The sequence below is a fragment of the Pelodiscus sinensis genome, chromosome 2 (assembly GCF_049634645.1).
Source record: "Pelodiscus sinensis isolate JC-2024 chromosome 2, ASM4963464v1, whole genome shotgun sequence".
NCBI classification, from domain to species: domain Eukaryota; kingdom Metazoa; phylum Chordata; order Testudines; family Trionychidae; genus Pelodiscus; species Pelodiscus sinensis.
In genome coordinates, this window is record NC_134712.1 from 186255764 (window position 1) to 186283210 (window position 27447).

A 27447-nucleotide genomic window follows, 5' to 3' on the forward strand; every position below is an offset into this window, starting at 1 on the left:
TGGATGTGAGGGTGCAGGAGTTTGTGCTGGGATGTGTGAGGGGCTCAGGGCAGGGAGGTTGGGAGTATGATGGGCTCAGGACACAGATTTGCAGTGTGTGGATGGTGCAGGAGTGTTGTGTCAGAAGACTAAGGATATGGGGCTGCAGGAGTTTGGGGATATGAGAGGCTCAGGACAGGGGGTTCCAGTGTATGATAGGCTCAGGTTTGGGGTCGGGGTGAGGGGTATAGGAGTGTTATGATGCTATGGCCAGATAGGGGCTTGGCCCCAATTGGGGGTTTGTTGGGCAGGCTTCACTTTTATATAAAATGTTATGTCAAACACAAAGGGTTTTAGCATTGTCTTTATTTATGAGAAGGGCGGTGAACCTCTTTTGAGTCAGGGGTCACTGACCCACAGAAAAGTCAGCTGGGGCCATACAAGTGAGATTAAAAAAAAAAAAAAAAAAAAAAACCAACAAACCTTCTCCAAAAACCCCCAAGCCTCACTAATGTGGCCCCATCTGTGCTAGTGGGGACAGGGGACAGGGTGCCAGTGGGTGCTGAAGCAGAGGACAGGGTACTGCGGCAGGGGACTGGGTGTTGGTGGGAGCAGGGGACAGGGTGGTGGAACAGGGGACAGGGTACTGTGGCAGGGTACAGGGTGCCAGTGGGGGCAGGGTGCCAGTGGGTGCTGCAGCAGGGAACAGGATTCTGGCAGGGGACAGGGTATTGGTGGGGACAAGGGACAGGGAGTCTCCAGCACGTGCCTCCTCCCGGGACTCTTTCCCCCTTGCCCCACTGCAGGGGAAGGATGTCCTGGCACGCGCCTCTTCCGGGGACTCCTGCCCTCCCCCTTCCCCCCCATGCAGGAAGTCCCTGGTGCATGCCTCCTCTGGGAACTCCAACCCCCACCCCCAGTGCAGGAAGTCCCTGGTGTGCACCTCCGGGGAGTCGTACCCTTTTCCCCCCTGGGTGCAGGGAGTCCCCGGCGCACCACAGACCTGGCCTTTCAGGTACCACACCAGCTGTTTGGGAGAGGAGGAGCAGCAAGTGCACTTCCTGAAAGCCCGGAAGTGGCGCACAGCTGCAGGTGCTACCTCCACTGTTGCTGGAGGTAGTGTTAGTGGGGCTTCTTGGGGGAGCAAATGGAGGGGGCAAACACCTTGCGAACGACTGGTTGAGCCCTTCCGATTGAGCAGTCAATTGCGATTGATGGGTTGGTAACCACAGCCTTATGGAGTCTGTTTTAGGTCTATCCTTATAAGGCGGGGCTGGAACAGGGGAGGAGAATGGGGAGAAACAGGTTGAACCAGTCTTACAGCTCACTCCTGGAGAGCATGTAGCTTGCTAGTTCAAGCGCCTTCCCCCCTAATCCAATCCACTTGATTCTGGAAGGGGAAGGCTTGTCCATCCAAGCAGGGGCGGATATAGGGCAGGGCGAATGGGGCGGCCGCCCAGGACCTCACGCTTCAAAAAGCCCCGCGCATGCACTGTGGCGCTGCTGCGCATGCGCATGGCATCACTGCGCATGCGCCGTGGCAAAGGGGGGGCCCCCCACGGAATTATGCTGCCCGGGGCCCCGCAAAACAGTCATCTGCCCCTGCATCCAAGACTCTTTGGGTGTGTCTAGACTACATGCCTCCTTCGACGGAGGCATGTAGATTAGCCAGATCGGAAGAGGGAAATGAAGCCGCGATTAAAATAATCGCGGCTTCATTTAAATTTAAATGGCTGCCCCGATCTGCCGATCAGCTGTTTGTCGGCAGATCGGGGGAGTCTGGACGCGATGCCCCGACAAAGAAGCCTTTCTTCATCGACACAGGTAAGCCTGGTTTCACGAGGCTTACCTGTGTCGATGAAGAAAGGCTTCTTTGTCGGGGCATCGCGTCCAGACTCCCCCGATCTGCCGACAAACAGCTGATCGGCAGATCGGGGCAGCCATTTAAATTTAAATGAAGCCGCGATTATTTTAATCGCGGCTTCATTTCCCTCTTCCGATCTGGCTAATCTACATGCCTCCGTCGAAGGAGGCATGTAGTCTAGACACACCCTTTGCAATGACAGTGTCCCTCTGCAAGCACTAGTGGTCACAATTTACAACTCCCACATCTAGGGTCAATATGGCCTGTGACCCACAACAGCCAAATTAGTTACAATACAAAAATTTCCATTCTAATAATTGACCATCCATCAGGCCTATAGCACTGACTGAATTGGATTTACATATCTACACCTCGGATTCCTTTCCCAGCCTAGCATGTGCTGTATTTACATATCAACAGTTGAACACCTTGTGGGGCTAAACAACTGAATGAGCATAACCACACCGAAGACTCCTCTCCTCTTTCAGCTGGCTGCATTGGAAGCGGTGGTACAGACCCTGCTTACATGTATAAAAACTTCAGAGGGGTAGCCGAGTTTGTCTGTAACTGGAAAAACTTAACAAGGCATGCATTTTTCCAGCGATACCCATGCCAGCGAAAAGGACTGAATCCTTGGAACAACGTATATAAACTGGACCTTTAATAACTCCATTCATCTGAAGAGGTGGGCTGTGCCCACTAAAGCTCATGATACCATCTACAGGTTTTGTTAGTCTCTAAAGTGTTGCAAGACTAGTCCTGTGTAGGTGTGTATTGGTGTGTGAGAGCGAGCATATCAAAGAGCATATGGAAAGCCACAGGGAGGGGCCACATGCAGGACTCTGGATGGCATACAAAGCTTACAGGAATGCAAAGCTGCACAGATGCTCCAGGGAGCAGCAAAACCGTAATTTTCTAAGAGGCACGTGTGCTGCGCAAGGGGGCGGCTGTTGCAACTCTTGGGCAGGCGGCGGCGCTGGCGCCCGCACGAGGAGGGCCCTTAACGGGGGTTGGCCACGGGAGAGGACACCCAGTAATACAGCAACTATTCAAAGGAGCAGGACGACAATTCCCGCCATGCTGTGACGCACACGCGCACTCCACATCCCGCCCCGCGCTCTGCATGACGGGAGTTGTAGTCCTGCCCCTTTCTAGAGCCCGTCTTTTTCCGGGACCTGCCGGTGGCCTGCGGGAGGGCGACGTTAGTGTCACGTGAGGGGTTTGTTGACTTCCTCAAGAGGGCGGGAGGCCCTGGGAGCAGCGTCGTCAGGCCGGGTCCCGGGCGGAGGCGATGGGAGCCCCGAGCAGCTGCTTCCTCTTCGCTGAGGCCGCTGCCTGCCACTGACAGGAGCCGAGCAACCCCGGGCAGGTCAGGCCTGGCGCTTCCCCGGGGGGCCGGGGAGGGGTTGCGGTGAGTCGCTCTCTCTGCGGGTGACTCGGGCTGACGCGGCTCCCCGCCCAGAGCGGCCCGGCCTGCTGCGGGACGCGTTCCCCCTGCCTCGGGTCTGCTCTGGGCCCTCCGCGGCTTGTCTTCAGTGGGACGGCGACTGCGCGGTCCCTGCGGACCGGAGCCTGAGTCCTGGGCGATGGCGTCTGTGCCACGGGCCTCCACAGAAGTTTCCTTCAACCAACCTCCCCGGGCGTATTCGAGTCGCCCTCTGGAGAGAGGAAGCTGGCCAGCTGATGGGACAGGAGCAGCGAACGGGCTGCCGTGCTGCTTCCTGCCCGGTTGCCCCGGAGCTGGGAGGCGTCTGGGAACTATGCAGCGAAAGTGCTGTCTCAGAATGGCACCGGGAGAAGGCTCCCTGCCAACGAAGCCCTTTTATACGAGAATGTATAAAATTCCATAACATAGGTAGTGAAAATTGAGAGGGGAGAAAAATATGAAACACCAGGAAGTCATGGGTGCACGATCGAATTCTACTGTAATGGGCGCATTCCAAACGTGGCTGCCATACCAATAACCATTCCTCTACACTTGTAATAGTGTGGACCTGAGAAATTCACCTGCAACTGTGATATGAGCAGGTGATAAGGATGGGGAGATGTAGTTTGTCCAATTGTGCAGAATTTAAACATTCAGATAAACTAAATGTTTTGGTTCTTTTGGATGCCAAGATAACCATATAAATGTGAATTTATGCAGGTGTGGTTGTGCATCTGCACATAAATCTCTCTCCGGTGCTTCTCCTAACTTTTCCCCAGCTATTACAAAATTAAATTGACAAGGATGTCTGATATCTTTGCTCCAAGTCAGAATCCTGTGAGCTGGGGGTGAAACTGAGAAGAATCATGTCCATGTCACTACTGAAGTTAGTGGAATGGTATAAGCAGCGCCTGCCAAGGCAAACACTGGAGTTATTTTCACAGGAAGAATAATAGAGATTTGGGAGACTAGAAACCCTGATTCCATATAGCTATCATGTGAGGTATAGTGTGAGATCAAACATTTTTATATTGGAAATCAGTGAAATAATTCTTTTTTTTCCCCACAAATATCACAGCTGTGTGAAGGAAAGCGTGAAAAGAGAAACAAATGTTTCTTGTTCAGTGTTCAGATAAAATCATGGGGAAATGGAACCTTTATTAAAAAGGAAGTCTAGTCTAAGTTCAAGGCACCAGGAACTTTAAGGCATTTTAATTCTGATTGCCATGAGTCCTTCTGTACCCTTTTACAGTTTGCTTAATCTCTGTTTCAGTTTCCCAATCTATAAACCGTATATTATGCTTAACTACATCACATGGTATTGATGATTGTGTAATGCTTATAAAAACCTTTGAACAAGAAAAGAATAAATGCTAGGGATTATTACTAAGCAAAGGGGAAATGATTATGCCCCAAGATAAAATATGTTAAATCTCAAAAGCTGTTTATTACCATTTCATATAAATTATAGAACAAAAATGTTTTTCATAAGCCCACAGCAAATCTAGGGAGGCATATGAAATGTAGGATCTTTAAGTGTATGCAGCAATATTTTAGTGTCATGTGCTCTTATAAGGAATTAAACCAAATATTTCTAACAGGGAAGAACAGGACTGTGTTTTTTGCAGACACAGACTTATTTGGGATCTATAGTAATAATTCTGTTTGCTTTAGCATATCTCTGGAAGTAAGAGTTAAAAAAACAAGTATTAACATTCAGTCACTAGAGATGTTAAAATTGCTTTTTTTTTTTTTTTTTTAAATAATGTAACCACTGAAATTGTCAGAAGTTACACGTTTACATGCAGGGGCCAGGCTGGAGCTGGTGCTCATGTGAAGCCAGGTTTTAAGCCACCTCCTGTCCCCCTCTCATTACTGCCACTGTATCTGAGGCAGCAGCACTGGTGGGAGGGGACAGGTGACTCCGCAGGAGCTGATACGCCCAGTAAGCCAACTTAAAAGACCGATCCCTAGGTGCATTGCTCCTGCCTCCCCTCCTCTGCCCCCCCACTTCCCCGCTGCCTCTGAAATGGAGGCAGTGGGGGAGGGGAGAGGCTGCATGTAACTGTGAGGTTTGTAGATTAACCATGTACACAGGTACATGTTCATATCCCTATTAGTCACTTTTTTCATGAGATGCACATCATTCTGAGGATTCATATAAATTGCATAATTCTGTGCCATGGCCAAATAAAAGTAACTTATTTTTGGATCTGGACTTTTAATACTCCATTCATCTGAAGAAGTAGGTTGTACCCACGAAAACGCATGATACCGTCTACATGTTTTGTTCGTCTATAAGGTGCTGCTAGACTATTTGTTGTTTTTCAAGTTACAGACTAATTAGGCTACCCTTCTGAAGTTTTTATTTTAATGAGATATAGCAGATGAAAACAAGGAGAACCAATACCATCTGACAAGCTAGTATCTGATCTGCTGATGCAGATCTCCATCAAGCACTCAGTGACCCATGTACTGTAGTTTGAGAACTACTGATTTATGGAATAATGCATATATTTAACATGAGGAAACATTTCTGTAAATATCACCTATTCATAGATCATAAAATCAATTTAATTGTGTCAAACATAATATTTGAGAAACTGGACTAATGTAAGAATAGCCATATTGGGTCAGACGCAGTGGTCTTTCTAGCCCAGAGCTACTCAACTTTGGAAGCTCCAGGGGCTATAATGATACTCACAGCACATGCTGAGGGCTGCAATTTAAGTGTGGTTGCATATACATGAAAATATATGCAAATAGCTTCTTTCACACTGACAGGCAAGAATACAAAGCACTTCCCACAATGCCCCAGGTTGAGTCAAGAAACAATTCTCAATGAGCACAGAAATAGACCTTCATTCGCAATTCAAGGAATTACATTAGAATACAACTAATCTATATCTAAACGGATTTTTATTACTTGCTTTTTTTCCCCTCTCCTTCTTCACCTGTAATTTGTTACTCACTTTTTGCATATTTTCTTAGATTGATTGTAAGCTGTTTAGAGGCAGTGACTAAATCTTCTTGTGTATGTTTTTGTATTAATTTTTAAATAATGCTTGTATTTATTGTGTCAAATTGCTATCTTTAGACTATGGTCCCTTAAGCCCCTAAAGGAATGCTTATGCTGCCACTGTCAATAGTATATCTGTTTAGTGGATAAAGAGGACTTCTGTTTTCATGGGTATCCTGCTAACTTTCAAAATCAGAAAATGCTCTATAACAGACCGGTCAATTTACTTCAATATCTTTGGGAGACCGTATAGTATTAATTGTATGACTGGTTTATGAATTGAATTGAGGGAGGGTTTCCACAGCTCTTCCAGGAAGCACAAACTGGATGATTAAGGCAAATCTGTCTGGTTGTAACACTTTCAGAGCTATACTGTCTCCTGGGGATGTTTGCATATTCTGGTTCAAAGTGGACTCTGCGAAGACCAACAGACTTTTGGAAAAATAGCCTAAGGTTAAACTGACTAAAGGCCTTTTTCCTGGTCTAGCAAAGAGACGGGACCTGTCTAACAGGACTCCAAACATTTGTAGAAGGGTAAGAAAGATTTTTGGCTTACTGTGGCCCTATAAAACTGATAGATGTCCTTTGGTATGCTGTTAACATGTAAAGGAATGTTTATAGTTTATCTCTGTATCTCACTGAAGAATAAATGTGCTTGCTTAGAAAGAGCTCTGTTGTAACTTGTAAATTACTGGCAATTTCTCTGTTCAGTTCTCTCAGAGAAAGTCAAAGCACACTCAGAAAGACTGGCTTGCTGGGTGCATCACAGTATAATCCAGGAAGCTCTATAGTCCTAAAATCCCTGGTCAGGAAAGATTCAGGGGGGTAGCTGAGTTAGGCTGTAACTGGAAAATGGAAAAAAAGTAATAGTACAGCAGCACTTTAAAGACTAATAAAATATGTAGATGGTATCATGAGCTTTCATGGGTACAACCCACTTTTTCAGAGTCTCCATCAGGGCAAGGGGGGGGGGCAGTTCACAGTTAAAAACCTTTCTGAGTGCCCTGAAGGTGCCATAGATGGGGATATACAGGTGCAGTTACCCTGCAGCTTTGATACTTTGTTTCCTTGCGTATCTTAGCTTTTGTGGGCAGAAGCCATGCAAACCTTTCAATAATGCAGAAGTAGATTACAAAATCAAAGTCCAACTTTAAATCACTCTTATCTATTTATATGTATTATGCAGAAATTTTTAGAATTCTTAAACTGATTTCACTAAACCAAATCAAGTTTTCTATATGTTGCTTGCGACCCATTGACTCCATTTTCAGATTTAGCAAATCTGATATCTTGGTTCAATGTCCAGTTCATGTGCATGTAATATTGTCACATTAATGTGCAGGTTTGGAACCTTACTTGTGCTTCTTCCTTTCATGCTGTAAAAATATCAGTGTTCTTCCTAATCATGTTTTTCTGATTCTCGGATGTTGTTAAATATACCTTGTATTAATTGCGAGATTAGAAATAATATTTATTTAATTTCATGCAGTATATATATTGAGGCACGCTCCTAAATTTAACTCATCCCATAGCACCTTTAAATTTCTTCTCTAGTGTGCTCTTGCTGATTTCTCTCAGAAGCAAACCATCTAAAAATTACATCTGTGCTCCTGAACTTTCTCCTCTACTCATCACACACTCACCAGTTTTCCTTCCCATAATGATCTGCTAAGAAACCCTCACCTCTGCTAGGGAGATGTAGCTGAGGGTATGTCTACACTAGCTACCTTAGTTCGAACTAGGGTGGCTAATGCAGTCATTCGAACTTTCAAATGAAGCCCGGGATTAAAATATCCCGGACTTTATTTGCATGTTCCCGGGCGCCACCATTTTTAAATGCCTGGTAGTTCGAACCCCCTGCCCGCGGCTACATGCAGCATGGGCTAGGTAGTTCGAATTAGGAGCTTTAATTCGAACTACCTAGCCTGTGCCGCATGTAGCCGCAGGCAGAGGGTTCGAACTACCGGGCATTTAAAAATGGCAGCGCCTGGGAACATGCAAATAAATGCAAATTAATTTGCAAGTTCGAATGACTGCATTAGCCACCCTAGTTCGAACTAGGGTGGCAGTGTAGACATACCCTGAAGGAGTTGATGTTGGCCATCCAAACATCCTGAGAGGAAAAGTGCCTGTTTGGGCACCTCTAATTTAGCATAAGCTGGATGTTTCTCATGAATAGATTGTCTTCATATGCCGTGTAGAACCAAATAAAACATTCCATACCAGATCTTCTGTTGCAGCTGTGTTGTTTCCCCAACTATTAAAGGGACAAGTTTCTGTTGAGTGAGAGAAAAGGAAAGAAGCTTTCAAGATCACACAAAACTCTTCTTTAGGTTCTGTCTCTCTCACTAACAGAAACTGGTCCAATAAAATATAGTTCCTCACCTACCTGGTCATATCAGATATGACTGTACTGATGATTGCATGTGCAGCATTACATTACATTAACTTAAAAAGGGTTACTCAGCCTGTCCAAAAAAAAAATAAAAAATTGGAGAATCAGGCTAAGCTGACTCTCTCTGGTGTTGTGGCTTGGACTTCTAAAAGTTAATTTCTTCCACAGTTTAATGATTGTAATTTTAGGAAAGATATACTGTAGTCTTACATTAGGTGGGGATTCAAGCATTTCATTAAGTGTAAAATTCCATGTGACTGACTAAGGAGCCACAACTGTGCTTCTGTATAATGGTCAAAGACAAAGCACTAGTCTAGATATATGAAGAACCAGTTCTAATGTAGGATTTTAAGAATATATTTTAAAAAACTAAAGATCCTATGAAGCACAAATTTTTAGTGCAGCAAAAATCCTCACAATAGGCACAGGAGAAATGTATAACCCCTGAATTTATAAAGCAGCATTTATACATGCTATGTCTTGTATTGGTTCAGAAAGTTGGGTCATAAACTTTTTGAAAGAGAGCCCAAAGATGACAATATCTGGAGTATCAATTTGTTGTTTATTAATTAGGAGAATAGCATGGAAATAAGTATAGGCCATGAGGTTTGCCTCTGGGAGTTAGTATATCAGGGCAGACTATCAGAAAACCGTGGCAGACATCCCAGACTTCTATAACTGTATTTCACCAAGCCAGTAACAAATGTGAAATCCTGGATCACTGCACTAGTCTTACTGTGGGGTCATAGACAGTCGGCCTTAGCTCTCCAGCCTGTCTTTCCACCCATGCTATCTGAACTTTGTGATAAAAGATAATTTAAACCTAAAATCATGTCACATCTGATTTCTCATCTTGGTGCACCAGTCACATATCCCAAATCCATTGATACTCTAGATCTTACACCAAAGACAATTCTGGATGACAGTTCTTTAGTAAACAAAAAAATTGTGTTTATTTGAGATGTTAAATCAGGTAAAATTATAACAGGTAAACCACTGTTTATAACTCAAATGGTGGCAGTGATTTAACAGACTGCTAGTTTTCCAAAAGGTTTTTCTAGGACTTTCCAGAATAATTTTGGAGCTCTTTGAGTTATTCTGCCCTGTTAGAATTTCAATAGTCCAGAGATAAAGGAGCTGTATTTGAATCTCTATGTGTACCTTACTGAAGACAAGCTGACAGTCTCTCTAATCATGCAGGTGTTTCCTTTGATGAGAGTGAGTGAGGAAGGCACTTAAACTTTTTTTCTCTCGTCATAAATAATTTCATAGAAAGTGGCTATAACAGAAAATATAACTAAGGTCTTTAAGTGCTTTATCTAAGGAAGCGTGTGAAATGATAACTTAGTTGCAATGGTACTTTGTAAATGTTTGCTATTACATTATGACAAGAATGGTTAAGTGGAAAACTACAAGTAACCTTCCATTAGTTTTATGAAGTTTAAGCCCTCTTCCCCGCCCCCAAAAAAACGTACACAATTATAATCCCTTTGATTTAATTCACAGCTGAACTGACTGGAATATACTCTCTAGCGTAACCTGGTCGGTTAGCCAGCATCTCAATGACAAGAATGAAAAACAGGAGATCGTATCTGAAGTGTAGTAAGAAATTATCAGAATTGAACCTAATAAAGGCTAAGAGCTACTTGAGTGTGCAGAGAAAGAGGACTAAAAGCTGACTAATGCATATACACAGTTTTCCAGTAATACTGTTTTGTTTTTTTTTCCTAAGGGGATTGTTAATTGGATATTAAATTGTTCTAGTAAATTTGAATCTAGCTCCAGTCAGTTGCTAGTTGATGGCTTTTGGAAGGGTACTTACCTTAAGCAAGCCCTGAAAGCCCCTATCTCATGGGATGACTGAATCAGTTTCTCTGTCTTCAGTATCCACTTCTGTAACCACAAAACTCTTTCATTGGCCAAACAAAGTGAGGTCTAACACTCAACTTGGTGGTTGTTGATAAGCCAATAACTATCAATTGCAAACTTTTAGAGACTGTTGATTTTATTGCAAGTTGGAACACCATAAAAGCCCAATTAATAAGAAAAACTGGGGCCCCAGGCAGGGCTGGCCTTACCATGAGGTGAACTGAGGCGTCCGCCTTAGGTGCCAGATTGTGGGTGGGAGGGGGCATCACTAGGACCCAGAGTGTGGAAAATTGTGTCTTCTGCTGGTGCATATGTAGGTAGCAGAGCAGTACCATAAGAGAAGTAGAACAGGAAGAAGGCAGAATTGAGACCTTTCAAAGTTTTGGCCTGGGCATGGGGGAGTCATTCGAGCTTCCTGCCTCAGGTGCCAAAGTGTTGTGGACCAACCCTGGTCCCAGGTTTCCTGGTGCAGCAGGCTAAGGTGGAATCTTTCTTCCACTTCCTGCTATGCTAAAACACATCACAAGCAGCAGGTTTTCTTGCTGTACGGGGTTGTTGGCTATTGCCTGGACTCTATGGGTATGTCTACACTACCCTCCTAATTCGAAATAGGAGGGTAATGTAGGCATACCGCAATTGCAAATGAAGCCCGGGATTTGAATTTCCCGGGCTTCATTTGCATAAGCGGGGCTCCGCCATTTTTAAATCCCCGCTCGTTCGAACCCCGTGCCGCGCGGCTACACGGGGCACGAACTAGGTAGTTCGAACTAGGAAGCCTAGTTCGAACTACCTAGTTCGTGCCCCGTGTAGCCGCGCGGCACGGGGTTCGAACGAGCGGGGATTTAAAAATGGCGGAGCCCCGCTTATGCAAATGAAGCCCGGGAAATTCAAATCCCGGGCTTCATTTGCAATTGCGGTATGCCTACATTACCCTCCTATTTCGAATTAGGAGGGTAGTGTAGACATACCCTATTAGAATTAAGCGTGCCTTACAAGGGAGAGTTTGGAAGGAGTTAAGCAAAGACTGGTGAGGCAGTGGGGCTGCAGAGTGGTGGGAGAAGTAGAGAGGATTCAGAAGGGAGGAACTGAGTTGTTGAATGTGGAAGCAGGAACTGAGACTGGAGAGGAGATGGGAAAAGTGGGACCTATTGAAGAGAACACAGACTCTGGCAATGAGGGAGACAAAGACCAGAGACTGGAGCAGGGGCACAGAGACGCCCTGGCATGAGGGAGTTCTTGGGAGTGTCACAGAGAGCTCCTGCTGTAGGAAAGGACAGTAGGGTGACACACAGGCCGGGGGATGTTCTCATGGGCAAAGAAGATTAGACAAACCCTTTCAGTTTTTCCAGTACAGCTTCCAGATTAAGTATGGGTAAGGATTAAATTTAGTCATGGGTATGTTTAGTAAATGTCATGGGCAGATCATGATCAATGACAAAAAGTCCATGATTTTTACTATAAATATTCCTGATTAATATTCGCTGCTTGAGGGGAGGATGTGGCTCAGACCATTGCTGCTCTGGTGCTGCTACAGGTTGAATGTCTAATCTGACATCAGAGAATTTATTGAATCTCTGGAGGTCAATATTGTCTAGCAGCACTACTAACACTTTCACCGCCTTATGGGCTCTTAGAAGACACTTACAGGTAAATTAGAGCTAAGTAACAGCACAGAACACTGAGAACCAGGACAGGTGGCTGTAAACAAACTTTATGGGATTGTGAGAAACTTGGGAAATAAAAAATAATAAAAATCATGCCAGACCATGGATGTTGCCTGATCAGAGTGCCAGAATAGAGAGGTTCAACCCGTACACTGGGCTGATCCAGGGTCTGCTGATTCTCTGGCAGTACCCAAGGCCTGCAGCACTAACTGCTGGCTAGGTGGCCCTAACCAGCAGCTAGTGCTACTTTGCAGTAGCAGGCCCCAGGATCAGCCAAACCAGCCATTACAGTCTTAAGTATGTAGCACAGGAGAGAGCATTTGAGGGAAATGTGTGCCGCTTGTATTTAAAATTTGAACATGTGCAGTCATTGTATGTGCAGTTTGTTTCTCACAGATGGAAGACTTCAGTCTCATTGGCTGGATCTACACTGTTTTCAGACTCTGTCATTTTTGCAGCTTCTGTGATGCGAATCCGGGCAGAGTTCCTCTGGGCGGCGTCCACTGGCTCCATCGACAGCTTTGAGGAGCAGTGGGCGCTGTCCGGGGTTCTCTGCTCGGTGTCCCCATCCGGCTCCCTTATTTTGAACCTCTAGCCCGCACTTCTTGATCCTTTAGTCATTATTTGTCCCAAGCAATCAGTTGAACATGGGTCCAGTGTCCCTTCCATAAGGTTGGGGAGGGGCTTTTAGAAGGTGGGCGGGCTCCGCCCGCCCACCATCCCATGATTTCAAATAGGTGTTACAGTGTGTACCATTGCTTCAATGGCCTGCAGTACAGTTTGTATCAACTACATGATTAGTCGATAAGAGAAGGTACTCTGTCTCGTCTAGCACCGGTCCAGGAGCTACCCCCACTGTGGCTCAGCATTTTAAATGAGCTGCTTTAGTAGATTTAAAATGCAGAGCCGCAGCGGTCCTGGACTGGCACGAGCCAGGACTGATCTGGGCTTGCTTGGCCCATTGCAGGTAGAGTCTGTTTCGTGGCAGCCTCGCCAATCACCCTTCCTGGTGCCTCTGATAGAGGCAGCAGAGGGATTTGGGGAGACAGGTGGCATCTTGGAGATGGTGCTGCAGGAACTGGCTTCTGAGCCGGCTCCCCTCAGCACTGGCACTTGTTTCTCTCCCCCACTTGCTGCCTGTAATATAGGGCGGGGGAGGGAGCGAGTAGTTGAGTACTTGACTCGCTCATAAACTTAAGCTTATTGGGTAGTCAAGTACTCTACTACCCGCTTACATCCTTAGTTATGACATGACATGACATGGCAATGGAAAAGATAAAGAAGGATTTTTTAAAAAAAAGTTTCTCTGGCATTATGTCTCAAGGCATTTTAAATTGTACATCAAAAAGCACTGTATCATGGTGAGAATTTTTTAAATAAATGTCTTTTCAAACAGCTGTCATGGATGAGCTGGGAGAAGATGACATCTATATTTTGAATCATGAAAAAGCAGATGGTACTCTCAGAAGAGAGAGAGAGATTCCTGTTCCAACATATGTAGGGGATGAGTCCATTGCTTCACATTTTGCACTTGTCACTGCGTATGAAGATATCAAGAAACGACTAAAGGAAACCGAAAAGGACAACTCCTTTTTGAAGAAAAGAATAAGACTCTTAGAAGAAAAGGTAAGTGTAACTATTTTACTACTCTGTAATAAGAATTTTTCCCTGATAGTCTGGATGGATAATCATTTCATAATATTATTAATTTTTCTATCTTTAAAGAAGAAAAAGAAATACTATGTTTGTAATAAATTATTTATTGATAGATACACCATCTTTTAAAACCCATTTTGTTTTCCTCTGACAGCCTAGTTTATTGTTTAATAGCCTTTTGCTTTTGAGCAGGGGTGGATGTAGGGCAGGGCGAACGGGGCGGCCGCCCCGGGCCCCACGCTTAAAGCCCCGTGCATGCGCCGTGACGCCACCGCGCATGCGCATGGCGTCGTGGCGCATGCGCCGTGGCAAAGGGGGGGTCCCCGCGGAGTTATGCTGCCTGGGGCCCCGCAAAACAGTCATCTGCCCCTGCTTTTGAGTTCTAATACAGAGCTTTTCTGTGAATAAAGTTAGTAAATAGAAATATAAAAAAATCTTAACCAGAAATGTAAAACAAAAACGTTTGACTCTTAAAAAGGGCCAAAATTGATGTTGAGAGGTAAGAAATAATTGTTCTTATACTGGTCTTCTAAAACTTAACTTGAGCGAGTGGGCATTTTTTGTGGATTTTTTAACCACCCAAGTTATGAATTTCCTACAGTATAGCCATCTCTTTACCTCCCTTTAAAGCTCTAAAGTTATAAGTGGGGAATGTCACTGTCAAGTGAATATCAGTGAATATGTTAATTCACTGGCCAAAAGGGTTCTAGATTTGAATAAACTAATTGTCTTCACATTAGATAATGACGGGTAGTTTCTAAATGAATTAAGAGTGACTTAATGATGTATTCAGATACACTTATTTGCCTTTAGGTATATAGTGCCTTATAAAAAGATGGATAAAGTCTGGACTGCTGATGTTTAGAACCATTTGAAGCTACAAGTTGCTGTGATTTGTGTTTGGAAGAAGGAACTGTGTGTTTAGGGCTTCCTAGAAACAAAACAAAATACCCAAGTTATTGAGGAGAATTTTCTGGAGGGGTAATTCTTGAAGTAGTTATGCTGGCAAATCTTTAGTGAGCTTTTTGCCTATGTATGTTATGATTTGGCCCTGAATTTGTATAAACTTGAGAAAATACTTAATTTGTTCATGAAGATGTCATAGTGGAGTGATTTTTAAATTCATGTAATTTTAAATCACCAATTTTAATAATGAGTTAAATAAGTAGGCAGGGTTGCTTACGTGGTGCTTTTTTGTTTTTGTTAAATAATACCTTTAAATGTTCTGAGTGGATAAGAAAAGTTATATTAAAGTCTTTATAGCTGATTTATCAAATAAAGGAAATATCTGTAGATAGTGAATTGGCATGATATCATCCTCTCACACCTAGATTTTATTAAGTGATTTGAGAGGAAAATGAGCTCTCCTGCTATCAGCTCCTAATTAGTTTCTTAACTTTGAATAAGTTTGCATTAAACTGAACTAGTCTGAATAAACTGAAATGAAGAAAATATTTTGTCTTCACTTTGCAGAAAAAGTTCTATTTGTTGAAAGTTGGTTTAGCTGGTTCCAGGTGCTTAGCCAGTGACTTAAACCAGTTCAGTGGTTTGACCTTCTTTTAAAACAGGGCAGCAAACATGCAGTGCTGAATATTTTTTTGTATTGATGTCAATTATGTTAATAGATTATAATCTAAATTTAGACCTCGTCATAGGTTATGTTTCTAAATAGCTTAAAAAATTAAATACAAATCCTCTTTTAAATGCCTTGTCTGTCCTGGCAAACATTATGTAGAACATGTTGATTCCATTAATACCTTTGTCTCTTAGAGTTTTTTTTGAAGAGATTCATTTATAAGCAGTTGGCATAGAATTCTGATTCCAGTCTGTAGGAGTGGATACAATAACTGGATGACAGGAAAAATATTAAGTATATTTTTTTCAAATGAATGCAAAATATTTAACACATTTAATTTAGTGTTGCATTATTTAATAGCTCAGGTAAAACTGCTATGAGTTACGATTGGCAGCCCACTTATGATTTGCGACAGGCTATACTTAGATGGTAATTCAACTAAATTGCATAGAAACCACATTTTAAATATCATTTAAATGCACTAAGTACATATGAAAAAAGCTTATCAAAAAGATAATTAAAACATGTTCTGCATTTAAAACTAAGTGATTTATTAAACAAAGGCAATATTATCTGTAGCTGCTGTTTTAAACTGTTTCTGGTTGCTATGTCCTTGAAGATTTTAGAACTAGTTTTCATCCTTTTACCTTAATTGACAGAGAAGAAAGCAAGGAACCTTGCTTTCAACTCTTTTCTTTTTTTTTTTTTTTTTTTTTTTTTTAAACTTTGAGGAAAACTAGTTGAATAAATTGAAGAAAATATTCTCTGTATCTGCCGAAGAGATTACTGCTGTCGAAAGCTAGTTTAGCACTTCAACAAATTCTGGTTACAGATTCTTAGCTTGTGTCTTCTACCAGTTCAATGGTTTGATTTTTTTTTTTTCCTTTAAAAAGTGTCAACCAACATACAATGCTTAATATTTTTTTTGTATTTTAATTAAAGGATTTTAATAACCTATTTTCAGACCCTAACATAAAGTGTCAGTTTCAAATTTAATTTTAATTAGGTTTAAATAGTTTAAAAAAAAAACCACCAATTTTTACTCAATTTTCTGAGCAGGTAATATTAAAATAATTAAAAGTTCTTAGAAGAATCAGAACTTGAACAACAGCAAAGTAAACCTTCTGTCTACAAACATTTTCATTAGAGAGAGAAGACTGTATGCACTACTCAACCCAATTTTCATCTGTAATTCAGAGCCTTTAAAGGTAGAAGAGGTCATTGTGATGTTTCAGTTTGACCTCTTGAATTACATAGGCCAAATAATCTTACCTGTTAATCTCCATCATAAAACACACACTCCTGCATAATTGTTTGTTGATTCTGGTCTCCTGAGACATACATTTGCGTGAGTGAATCTGTCTTAGGGTATGTCTACACTTGCACCCTCTTTCAAGAGAGGGATGCAAATGAAGACATTCGAAATTGCAAATGAAGCCAGCATTTAAATATCCTGTGTTCCATTTGCATATTCGCGTTATGGCACTATTTTGAAATAACAGATGATGTTAGAAGCGGTTATGTCTGGAGAAAACCCTTCTCTCGAAATAACTGGTAAACCTCATTGTATGAGGAATAAGGGTTATTTCGAGAGAAGGGTTTTCTCTCGAAATAACCACGTCTTAACAGCGTCTGTTATTTCGAAATAGCTCTATTTAAATCCCGGCTTCATTTGCAATTTCGAATGTCTTCATTTGCATCCCTCTTTTGAAAGAGGGTGCAAGTGTAGACATACCCTTAGTAATTAGTTCACTCATTTGGGTGTGAGGAGATGTGAATTCGCATCTTCTCTGAATCAGGCAGAGAGACGGGATGTGGAGCATCACGAGACCTCTAACTGGAGAGACTGAGACCAACCTGTACCAGAATAATCTATTTTCTGGTGGCTAGGATGCTCATCCAGGAGGAGTGGGGAGAGCTGAGTTCAAGACCCCGTTTTAGAGTGGGGATTCAAACTTTGTACACATTCCTTCTTCACCCCTTTTTTGCAGCTTAACAAATCAGGTCAAATTCAGGAGTGGTTTTGGTTGGCCAACCTGCATTTTTTGGGGTGTGGGCAAATAAACTGTTCTTCTGAATACTTTTGCCCAACTCTATTCGTAATAATATACAAACTTCTGGATTATCCTTGACTTGAGTTTTAAAAAGGATCATTCTTAAATATAATCTAACCAACACTAATGATGACTAAAAGTAGATTGCAGAAGTCATAAGTACTTTTTATTACTGCTCTCTAAAATGTTCATGTATATAAATGTGCATATGTGATATTGCTTAGTTTTCCAGAATATGAAAGTGCCATTAAGTTTACAGTTGCTAGCTGTAAAATATCAATAGTTTGATATGCAGACAACACTGACTATTAAAAGCTATTTCAAATATAATAGATGACGATTATTTCTTTCTCTTACTAAACTCAGCTCCTTGGCTCCCGTTTGGAAGAAGAAACCAGCTCAGTTGGACGGGAGCAAGTAAATAAGGCCTATCAAGCCTATCGAGAGGCTTGCATCGAAAGAGATAATCTGAAAAGCAAACTGGATAAGATAGTATGTCCACTTACATAGTGAATTAAAAACAGATGCATGTCCTGCAGGATTGTTATAGAGTAAATATATGTAATGAAGAGAGAATTCTTGGATTTATTGTACTGATTTCCTGAAGACCTGTATTGCTTTAAAAATCTAAACAAGGGAGCCTATGCATTAAATACATTTTGGTGATGTTTTATATAGGAACAAGATAACATTCTCAATGCCTCTTTCTGTGGGCCACCATTTTCATGGTTTTGTTTAATATTGTGGCTAATCACTAAAACCATGCAGGAACTTTTATTTACAGATTATGTTTCAAGTTATTATAACTAGCAAACTGGAGAAGGTTTCTTGATAATTTTTTTTCTTAAACTAGATAAAAGAGAATACAGAGTCCTTGAAAATCTTGAGTGAACAGTTGCAGTCTAAAGAAGTGGAGCTCCTACAGCTAAGAACCGAAGTGGAAACTCAGCAAGGTATTCAGTTTTGTCACTGTCTGCTTTGGTCATGGTTTATTAGCTTGCACCAGAGAGGTGTAAATTTTAGAGTGCACAGAGTTTTTACTCGCTGTCCGTTGTGAATCCTGCTGGCATGCAGTAAATGTTTCCTAGTGCGTGTTCATGTCATCCCATTTAAAACTACATTGAGACTACATTAACATTCACTGGGGAATATTTAATATACACCATCAGGATACCCGCTGGGCCAGGTAGTGAGCAGCATGCTAGTGAGCACTAGAATTTAGTCCTCTAGTACAAGCTGACAAACTCTGTAGACAAGCCAAATATCTTGGCATATGACTGTAAGTAAATGTCTCAGCATAAGAAATGTATACTCTTCAGTAGGGTTGCCAGGTGTCCGGTATTCACCCGGACAGTCTGGTATTTTCACCTTCTATCTGGTTTAAAAAAAAAAAAAATTCAGAGAATACCGGACACCTGAGATGTCTGGTATTTTTTCTGAATTTTTCCCCAGCCAGGAGGCGAAAATGCTGGGCATTGAGCAACCCTACAAACACTCAGCGCCCAGCCTCCCCCCACCCCCCAAGCCCCTTCTGGCCCCCAATGACCCCAGCCCCCATGCTTACCTGGTTCCCCAAGGCTCCTGGCACAAAATGGCTGCCGGCCAAAAGACCTAGGGGAAGCAATGCTTAGTCTTAGTGCTCAACCGCTCCCCTGGTCCTATCCCTACACTCACTCCTAAGGGGGACATTTATTTATTTATTTATTTGTCTTAAGAAGTCCTTGGAGTCCCTTCCTCCCCTCCCCCCCAGCAACTTTGGTCTCTCTTCCCTCCCTCCCCCCCTTTTTCTCCCCTTCAACCGATTTTTTTCCCGATGGTTTTTTTTTTTTGGAGGGGGCAGGGGGCAGGGGGGTGTTTTGTATTTTTGTTTCAACCATCTGGCAACCCTACTCTTCAGACCTCATTTAAATAGATCCCAGGCTCATTTGCACTTCTGAAGTGCTTGTTTTGCATCCCTCTGTTGGCAGAGGGATGCAGTCTAGATGTAGCCAAAGTGTACATAGTGGTGGCTTGATGTGTTAATGAGTAAGATTGCAGTGCACTATAATAATGGAAGGACTTTGGGTTAGTATGTTGTGTGTCTGTACATAATTATCAGCAGGGCTCGACAAATACACTCGCCCGCTTGCCCTGGCGAGTAGATTTTACCAGCTGGCGAGTGCAGGGGCGGGCTGGCCGAAGCCCGCACTACGGACGGCGTGGCCCCATCTGATCCGCCAGCCAACGGAGGGGCAGAGCACTGCTGGGGAGGAGGAAGTGCGGTGATTCTCAGCGCTGGGCTGCCTGCGTACCGCTCCGGTGCGAGGAGGCGGGGTGCGAGCCAGAGGATGGGACGCTGGTGTGACATGGCCCCGCCGATTTTAAAGGGCTGCAGCAGCTCGGCTCTGGCTGCAAGTCCCCGGGATCTGGCTGCGGTGTGCGGTGCAGCCAGGCTATGCCCTACCCCGCCCCGCCGGCTCCAGTCCTGCCACAGCCCCAGACCCCTTGCCGGCGAGAGACCGCTCCCTGTTGACTGCCCGGCTCACTGCGTCTTCCCCGCGCCCCTTTGTCTCCCCGCGCCGCCTGTTCCTCGCGCCACCCCTGCACCCCGGGACTCCCTGCTCTCCCTCTTCCCTGCGACTCTCTGGCTCTGCGCCGCCCTTACACCCTGCACACTGCTCCCCCCCCCGATCCTTCCCCCTCCCCCCCCCAGTTCTGTGCTGCCTGTTCCTTGCACTGCCCCTAGAAACTGGTCCCTCTGCCCCTTCTGTTCCCTGCGTCCCATTCCCTGTGCCTCCACCGCACCCTGCTTCCCCTGATCTCTGCGTCCCTCTGGCTCTGTGCCTCCCATTCTCTGCGCCACCCTGTACCCCCCTCACTGTTCCCTGCACCCCTCTGGCTCTGTGCTGTCCCTGCACCCTGCTACCCCTGTGCGTCGGGAGTGAGGAGTGCTTGTCCATAGGGAGGGGCTGGACAGGGCAGGGAAAAGGCTGCTGTGACCCAGCAGCGAGTGAAAGGGGGAGTTCACTTGAAGCGCCTTTGCCTTTATGGAGGAAAAAAATGAATGAAAATGCTATTTGCTATTTATAGGGCTAAAATGCTGGGACAAAACCGAAAACAAACAAAAAGCTCATTGCAAAATGCAAACGTGTAAAAGACAACAACAAGGGGGGGGCAGCCAAAAAATGTTTTGTTTTGGGCAGCAAAAAACCTAGAGCTGCCCCTGGGGGAGGGGAAGGAGCTGGGCTGGGCTGGGCTGAGGGGAGGGAAGGAGAAGGGGAAAAATATGGGGAAGGGGCTTGTGCACTGTCTCGGTGGAGGGGCGCAGCAGGGAACTGGCAGCGCTTCCACCTTTGAAATGTAGTAAGAGTGGGGCTCATGTACATTTTAAAAGCAAAGCATGGGTGGGGCGCACAGGGTCAGTGGGGGACTCAAGCAGTCCTTTTCTGGCCCCGTGCTCCCTGCGGCGCTCCTGCCTTTGAAATGTACAAAGAGCTGTCATCGACTGTTTGATTAGTTGGTTAATCTAAATTTACAGGGCTTGACAAGCGGTGGTGAACCCCGCTCGCCAGCCGCGCAGTTTGTCACGCTGTGCATGCGCAGACCGTGCTGCGGCACCATGCTGGGCTAAAATCTACTCACCACGGGCAAGTAGATTGCCCTAATTGTCGAGCCCTGTAAATTTAACATCCTTAGCTCTTAAGTACCAGCCTTATGTTTGAGGGCGGGGATGAGTGGTTACAGCTAGCTCAGACATGCATGTCTTTTAAGATGCAATACAGGCATATTATGGGTTGTTTGTTTGCCTCTGCTGCTGCATGATTGGCTACATCTGATTTCATATAGTGTCTGGTTGACTGGTCTGTCCATAAAACTGGTGATTGTATCTTTGGGACTTTACTGTATCATATCAAAATACAAATGGCATATACATGAAATGTGGGGGATGCTCCTTTCTTCCAAATTTGACTCCTGCTACTTTCTATAGAGAATCAAGAACACTTTGGGGTATTTTTTGAAGTGATGCTTAGGGAATTGTAGTTCAAATCCCACCCTAAGAAAGTTTGCTTATGATTGTCACATCTGTATTTATGGGAACTATGCCAACCTAGCTATGATGCAATAACTCCAGAATATAGACACCACCTACAACAATGAAGGGGTTTTTCTATTTCTAGAAAACACTACCTCCATGGCTAATGGTAGTTAGGTTGATGGAATGGGTGAAGAATGGGTTTCAATGTGGATTATATTTATACTGCACTGTAATAAGGTTCACTAGTTACTGCTGCTGCACCTCCTTGTGGCTTATCTGAGAACTAGCTCACCACTGATCTATCAGGTGCACTCCCTGTCCTCAGTTGCTCAGGTCATTGACTCTTCAGGACTCATTACTCCTGTGACTCAGCTACTCCCTCTTTGCGATTTGGCCCTGTGGACTGGCCACTATAATTCTCTTCTTCCAGGGTGTGTAAGAGCCTCTCAGGATAAGCTGTACCTGTGCCATTTCAGGCAATACTTCATTCTCCATGCATGGGCTGTGAGTGCACTTGCCCGGTAGCCGGTAGGGTAACCTGGCCCACCCTCTACTCTTGGTTCCAGCCCAGTGACCCTATAAGGATCTGCAACTATGGTCTGCATGCTCCTATTTCCCTGGACTCTGATCTCTTATATTTTTGCACCTCTGGGCTTATCAGCCCTCTGAGCTTCTTCCACTCCCCAGGGCTCCTCTTCTTCCCAGACTCTATCATCTTCAACACACCTCCCTCCAATCAGGAAGCAACTATAGCATACTTTCCCTGCAGCCTCCTCCTGGTCTCAGCTTCTTAGCTTTATAGAAGTCTGGCCTGTTCCAGCCTGAGTGAGCTTCATCCTTAATTAAGTAACATTAATTCCTGGTTCCTTCTCAGGTGCAGCCTACCGTAACCCTTTCAGAACACTTAGGGTAGTGGTGGCCAACCTGTGGCTCGTGAGCCACATAAAAAAATTGCAGCTCCTGGCAGAACTGGGATGGAACCCAGAACTGCACAGGTCACCTGCTCTCACGGCCGGGCCACTGTGAGCTGCATACGTGCTCATGGCCTGCGCCATTCTGCTCTTGGCCCCCCAACACATTGCATTGTACAGGCTGGGTTGCGCACTGCGTCCCAGCCTGCACGTGCTAGCAGCTGGCTGCTGAGCTCAGGCAGTGATGATGGCTTTGGGTGTGGTGGTGGCAGCTCCGGGACCTGGGCATAGGATTAGTGGGGGAGGAGAATTGGGTAGGAGTGGGGAGGGGAGGTGTCTGGCTCTGGGAAGGGCAGGGGGATTGGGTTGGGGGGGGTGCCCATGGTGTGCTGGCTGCTCAGCGCACGCGCCCCAGTGCCTGGAGGGAGACACGCGGTGGTGGCAGTGGCTCCGGGACCTGAGAATTAGGTTAGAGCGGTGGGGAGGAGGGTTAGAGCAGGAGTGGGGGTGCCTGACTTTTTAGTCTGGAGAAGGAGGGAGGGAATTGGTCGGGGGGAGATTTGGTTTGGGAGGGGGGTGTGCCTGGCTCTGGCAATGGGGAGGGGGATTGGGTTGGGGGGGTGCCTGGCAATGGGGAGTGTGAGTGTGAGTGTGTTCGTGCACGCGCACACACCTAGCTCTGGGGCAGGGGAGGGGGATTGGGTTAGAGCAGGGGGTGCCTGGAAAAGGGGAGGGGAAGAGCAGCCAGCACGCTTCCTGAGACCGGGATCCCAGCTGTCTGTGTCCCCTCACCCTGGCCAGATGCCCCCCACGAATACCCTGCCCCAGCACCCTGTTCCCCGCCCCCACCAGCACAGTTGGGACCACATTAGTGAGGGGTGGGAGGGTTTGGAGTGGTTGTTTTTTTTGCATCTCAGTTGTGTGGCTCTGACTGACTTTTCTGTGGGTCAGTGACCTCCTGACTCAAAACAGATTCCCTGCCCCTCTTATAAATAAAGACAATGCTGAAACATTTTGTTTGACATAATATTTTATTTAAAAATGAAGCCTGGCCAACAAGCCCCCAATTGGGGCCAAGCCCCCATCTGGCTGCAGCATCATAATACTCCTGCATCCCACCAGACCGCAAACCTGAGGCTCTCATACACCGGAACCCCCTGTCCTGAGCCTCTCTCATCCCCAAACTCCTGCACCCCCACATCTCCAGTCTTCTGCCACAACACTCTTGCACCATCCACACAATGAAAATCTGTGACTTGAGCCCATCATACTCCCAGCCTCCCTGCCCTGAGCTCTTCATGCACCTCATCCCAAACTCCTGCACCCTTACAGTCACAAGACTGTGTCTTGCTCAGCACCCCAACCCTCCACCTGACCCTGACACTTACCATCCTGGAGCCCAGACCCTGAGCCAGCATCCTCTTCTCTACTTCCTCCTGCATCCAAATTACCTCCCAGAACTTGGACCTCTCACACCTTCCACCTCTATTTTGGCTTTGTCTCTAATGGGTTGGTCACCCCGACATAGGGGATAAACATCATATCACATACACAGTATAACTCACTAAAAACTAATTCATTCAGTTTATCTAGTATTTGGATAAGTGGTGTTTGTTATTAAGATTGCTAATCTTGTAGTGGGAACCTGTATGGTTATTTGAAACTTCCCAGTAGGCATGATTGAGGAAAAACTTCTAATAAACATAGTTTGTATAAAATTAAAGGAAAAGGAGCAATATTTTCCTATGCATGCAAGTTGGGCATGCACCAGTTTGAGTAGTTCCTACATCTGGATCTGATCAGTTCACAGTATCGAATCTGTTTTCAGGTGTTCATGATGTGTGTGTGTGTGTGTGTGTGTTTTTTTTTTTTTTTTTTTTTTCTTCAATCCTGTTTTTGTACTGAGGCATTTTACAATGTGAACATAAGAACGGCCATACTGGGTCAGACCAAAGGTCCATCCAGCCCAGTACCCTGTCTGCCGACAGTAGCCAATACCAGGTGCCCCAGAGGGAGTGAATCGAACAGGTAATGATCAAGCGATCTCTCTCCTGCCATCCATCTCTACCCTCTGACAAACAGAAGCTAGGGATACCATTCCTTACCCATACTGGCTAATAGCCATTTATGGACTTAACCTCCCTGAATTTATCTAGTTCTCTTTTAACCCTGTTATAGTCCTAGCCTTCACAACCTTCTCGGGCAAGGAGTTCCACAGGTTGACTATGCACTGTGTGAAGAAGAACTTCCTTTTATTTGTTTTAAACCTGCTGCCCATTAGTTTCATTTGGTGGCCCCTAGTTCTTATATTATGGGAACAAGCAAATAACTTTTTCCTTATTCACTTTCTCCACACCACTCATGATTTTATAGAGCTCTATCATATCCCCCCTTAGTCTTCTCTTATCCAAGCTGAAAAATCCCAGTCTCTTTAATCTCTCCTTACATGGAACCCGTTCCAAACCCCTAATCATTTTAGTTGCCCTTCTCTGAATCTTTTCTAATGCCAGTATATCTTTTTTGAGATGAGGAAACCACATCTGTACGCAATATTGCAGATGTGGGCGTACCATGGATTTATATAAGGGCAATAAGATATTCTCCGTCTTATTCTCTATCCCTTTTTTAATGATTCCTAACATCCTGTTTGCTTTTTTGACTGCCACTGCACACTGCGCGTATAGTTCTTCAGAGAACTATCTACGATGACTCCAACATCTCTTTCCTGATTAGTTGTAGCTAAATTAGCCCCCGTCGTATTATATGTATAGTTGGGATTATTTTTTCGAATGTGCATTACTTTACATTTATCCATATTAAATTTCATTTACCATTTTGTTGCCCATTTACTTAGTTTGGTGAGATCTTTTTGAAGTTCTTCACAATCTGCTTTGGTCTTAACTAGCTTGAGCAGTTTAGTATCTTCTGCAAACTTTGCCACCTCACTGTTTACCCCTTTCTCCACATCATTTATGAATATGTTGAATATTCCTAGGACTGACCCTTGGGGAACACCACTAGTTACGCCTCTCCATTCTGAAAATTTACCATTTATTCCTACCCTTTGTTTCCTGTCTTTTAACCAGTTCTCAGTCCATGAAAGGATCTTCCCTCTTATCCCATGACAACTTAATTTACGTAAGAGCCTTTGGTGAGGGACATTGTCAAAGGCTTTCTGGAAATCTAAGTATGCTCTATCTATTGGAACCCCCCATGTTTGTTGACCCCTTCAAAGAACTCTAATAGATTAGTAAGACATGATTTCCCTTTAAAGAAACTGTTGACTTTTGCCCAACAAATTATGTTCTTCTATGTGTCTGACAATTTTATTCTTTACTATTGTTTCGACTAATTTGCCCAGTACTGACGTTAGACTTACCGGTCTATAATTGCCGCGATCGCCTCTAGAGCCCTTTTTAAATATTGGTGTTACATTAGCTATCTTCTAGTCATTGGGTACAGAAGTTGATTTAAAGGATTGGTTACAAGCCGTAGTTAATAGTTCCGCAATTTCACTTGATTTCTTTCAGAACTTTTGGGTGAATGCCATCTGGTCCCGGTGACTTGTTACTGTTAAGTTTATCAATTAATTCCAAAACCTCCTCTTATTACATTTCAATCTTTGACAAGTCCTCAGATTTGTCATCTACAAAGTACGGGTCAGGTTTGGAATCTCCCTGACATCGTCAGCCGTGAAGACTGAAGCAAAGAATTCATGTAGTTTGTCCGCAATGACTTTATTGTCTTTAAGTGCTCCTTTTGTTATGTCGATCGTTCAGGGGCCCCACCGGTTGTTTAGCAGGCTTCCTGCTTCTGATGTCCTTAAACATTTTGTTATTACGTTTTGAGTTTTTGGCTAGCTGTTCTTCAAATTTCTTTTTGGCTTTTCTTATTACATTTTTACACTTAATTTGGCAGCGTTTATGCTCCTTTCTATTTACCTCCCTAGAATTGGACTTCCACTTTTTAAAAGATGTCTTTTTATCTCTGACTGCTTCTTTTACATGGTTGTTAAGCCACGATGGCTCTTTTTTAGTTCTTCTACTATGTTTTTTAATTTGGGGTATATATTTAAGTTGGCCCTCTATTATGGTGTCTTTGAAAAGTGTCCATGCAGCTTGCAGGGATTTTACTTTAGTTACTGTACCTTTTTAATTTCTGTTTAACTAACCTCTTCATTTTGCATAGTTCCCCTTTTTGAAATTAAATGCCATAGTGTTGGGATGCAGAGGTGTCCCACCACAGGAATGTTAAATGTTATTATATTATGGTCCCTATTTCCAAGTGGTCCTGTTATTGTTACTACTTGGACCAGATCCTGCGTTCCACTCAGGACTAAATTGAGAATTGCCTGTCCCCTTGTGGGTTCCTGTATCAGCTGCTCCAAGAAGCAGTCAATTAAAGTATCAAGGAATTTTGTCTGTGCATCTTGTCCTGAGGTGACATGTACCCAGTCAATATGGGGATAGTTGAAATCCCCCACTATTATCGAGTTCTTTGTTTTGATAGCCTCTCTAATCTCCCTTAGCATTTCATAGTCACTATTACTGTCCTGGTCAGGTGGTCGATAACAGATCCCTACTGTTATATTCTTATTAGAGCAGGGAATTACTATCCATAGCGATTCTATAGAACAAATTGATCCATTTAAGATTTTCACTTCATTTGATTCTAAATTTTCTTTCACATATAGGGCCACTCCCCCACCCACACCACCTGTTCTTTCCTTCCGATATATTTTGTACCCCGGAATGATTGTGTCCCATTGATAGTCCTCACTCCGCCAGGTTTCTGTGATGCCTATTATATCAGTATCCTCCTTTAACACGAGACACTCTAGTTCACCCATCTTATTTTTTAGACTTCTAGCATTTGTGTACAAGCACTTTAAAAACTTGTCACTGTTTATTTGTCTGCCCTTTTCTGATGTCAGGTTATTTTTTATGTGAATGTTTTTCATCTAATTTGGCCCCTACTTGATCCTCTTCCATCCTCTCCTCCTGACTAAAACCTAGAGAA

At 44.1% G+C, this 27447-nt stretch overlaps 1 protein-coding gene across 1 annotated transcript in view; it reads left to right on the forward strand.

The window, feature by feature from the left end:
• The first annotated feature begins 3008 nt into the window (after positions 1-3008).
• Positions 3009-27447, forward strand: part of AZI2 (5-azacytidine induced 2) — a 50213-nt gene continuing 25774 nt past the window's right edge. The window contains exons 1-4 of the mRNA XM_006134305.3: positions 3009-3212; positions 13613-13842; positions 17869-17994; positions 18356-18455. Coding sequence (XP_006134367.2) covers positions 13618-13842; positions 17869-17994; positions 18356-18455 — 451 coding nt within the window. The 5' untranslated portion in view covers positions 3009-3212; positions 13613-13617. The remainder of the gene's footprint in view (positions 3213-13612; positions 13843-17868; positions 17995-18355; positions 18456-27447) is intronic.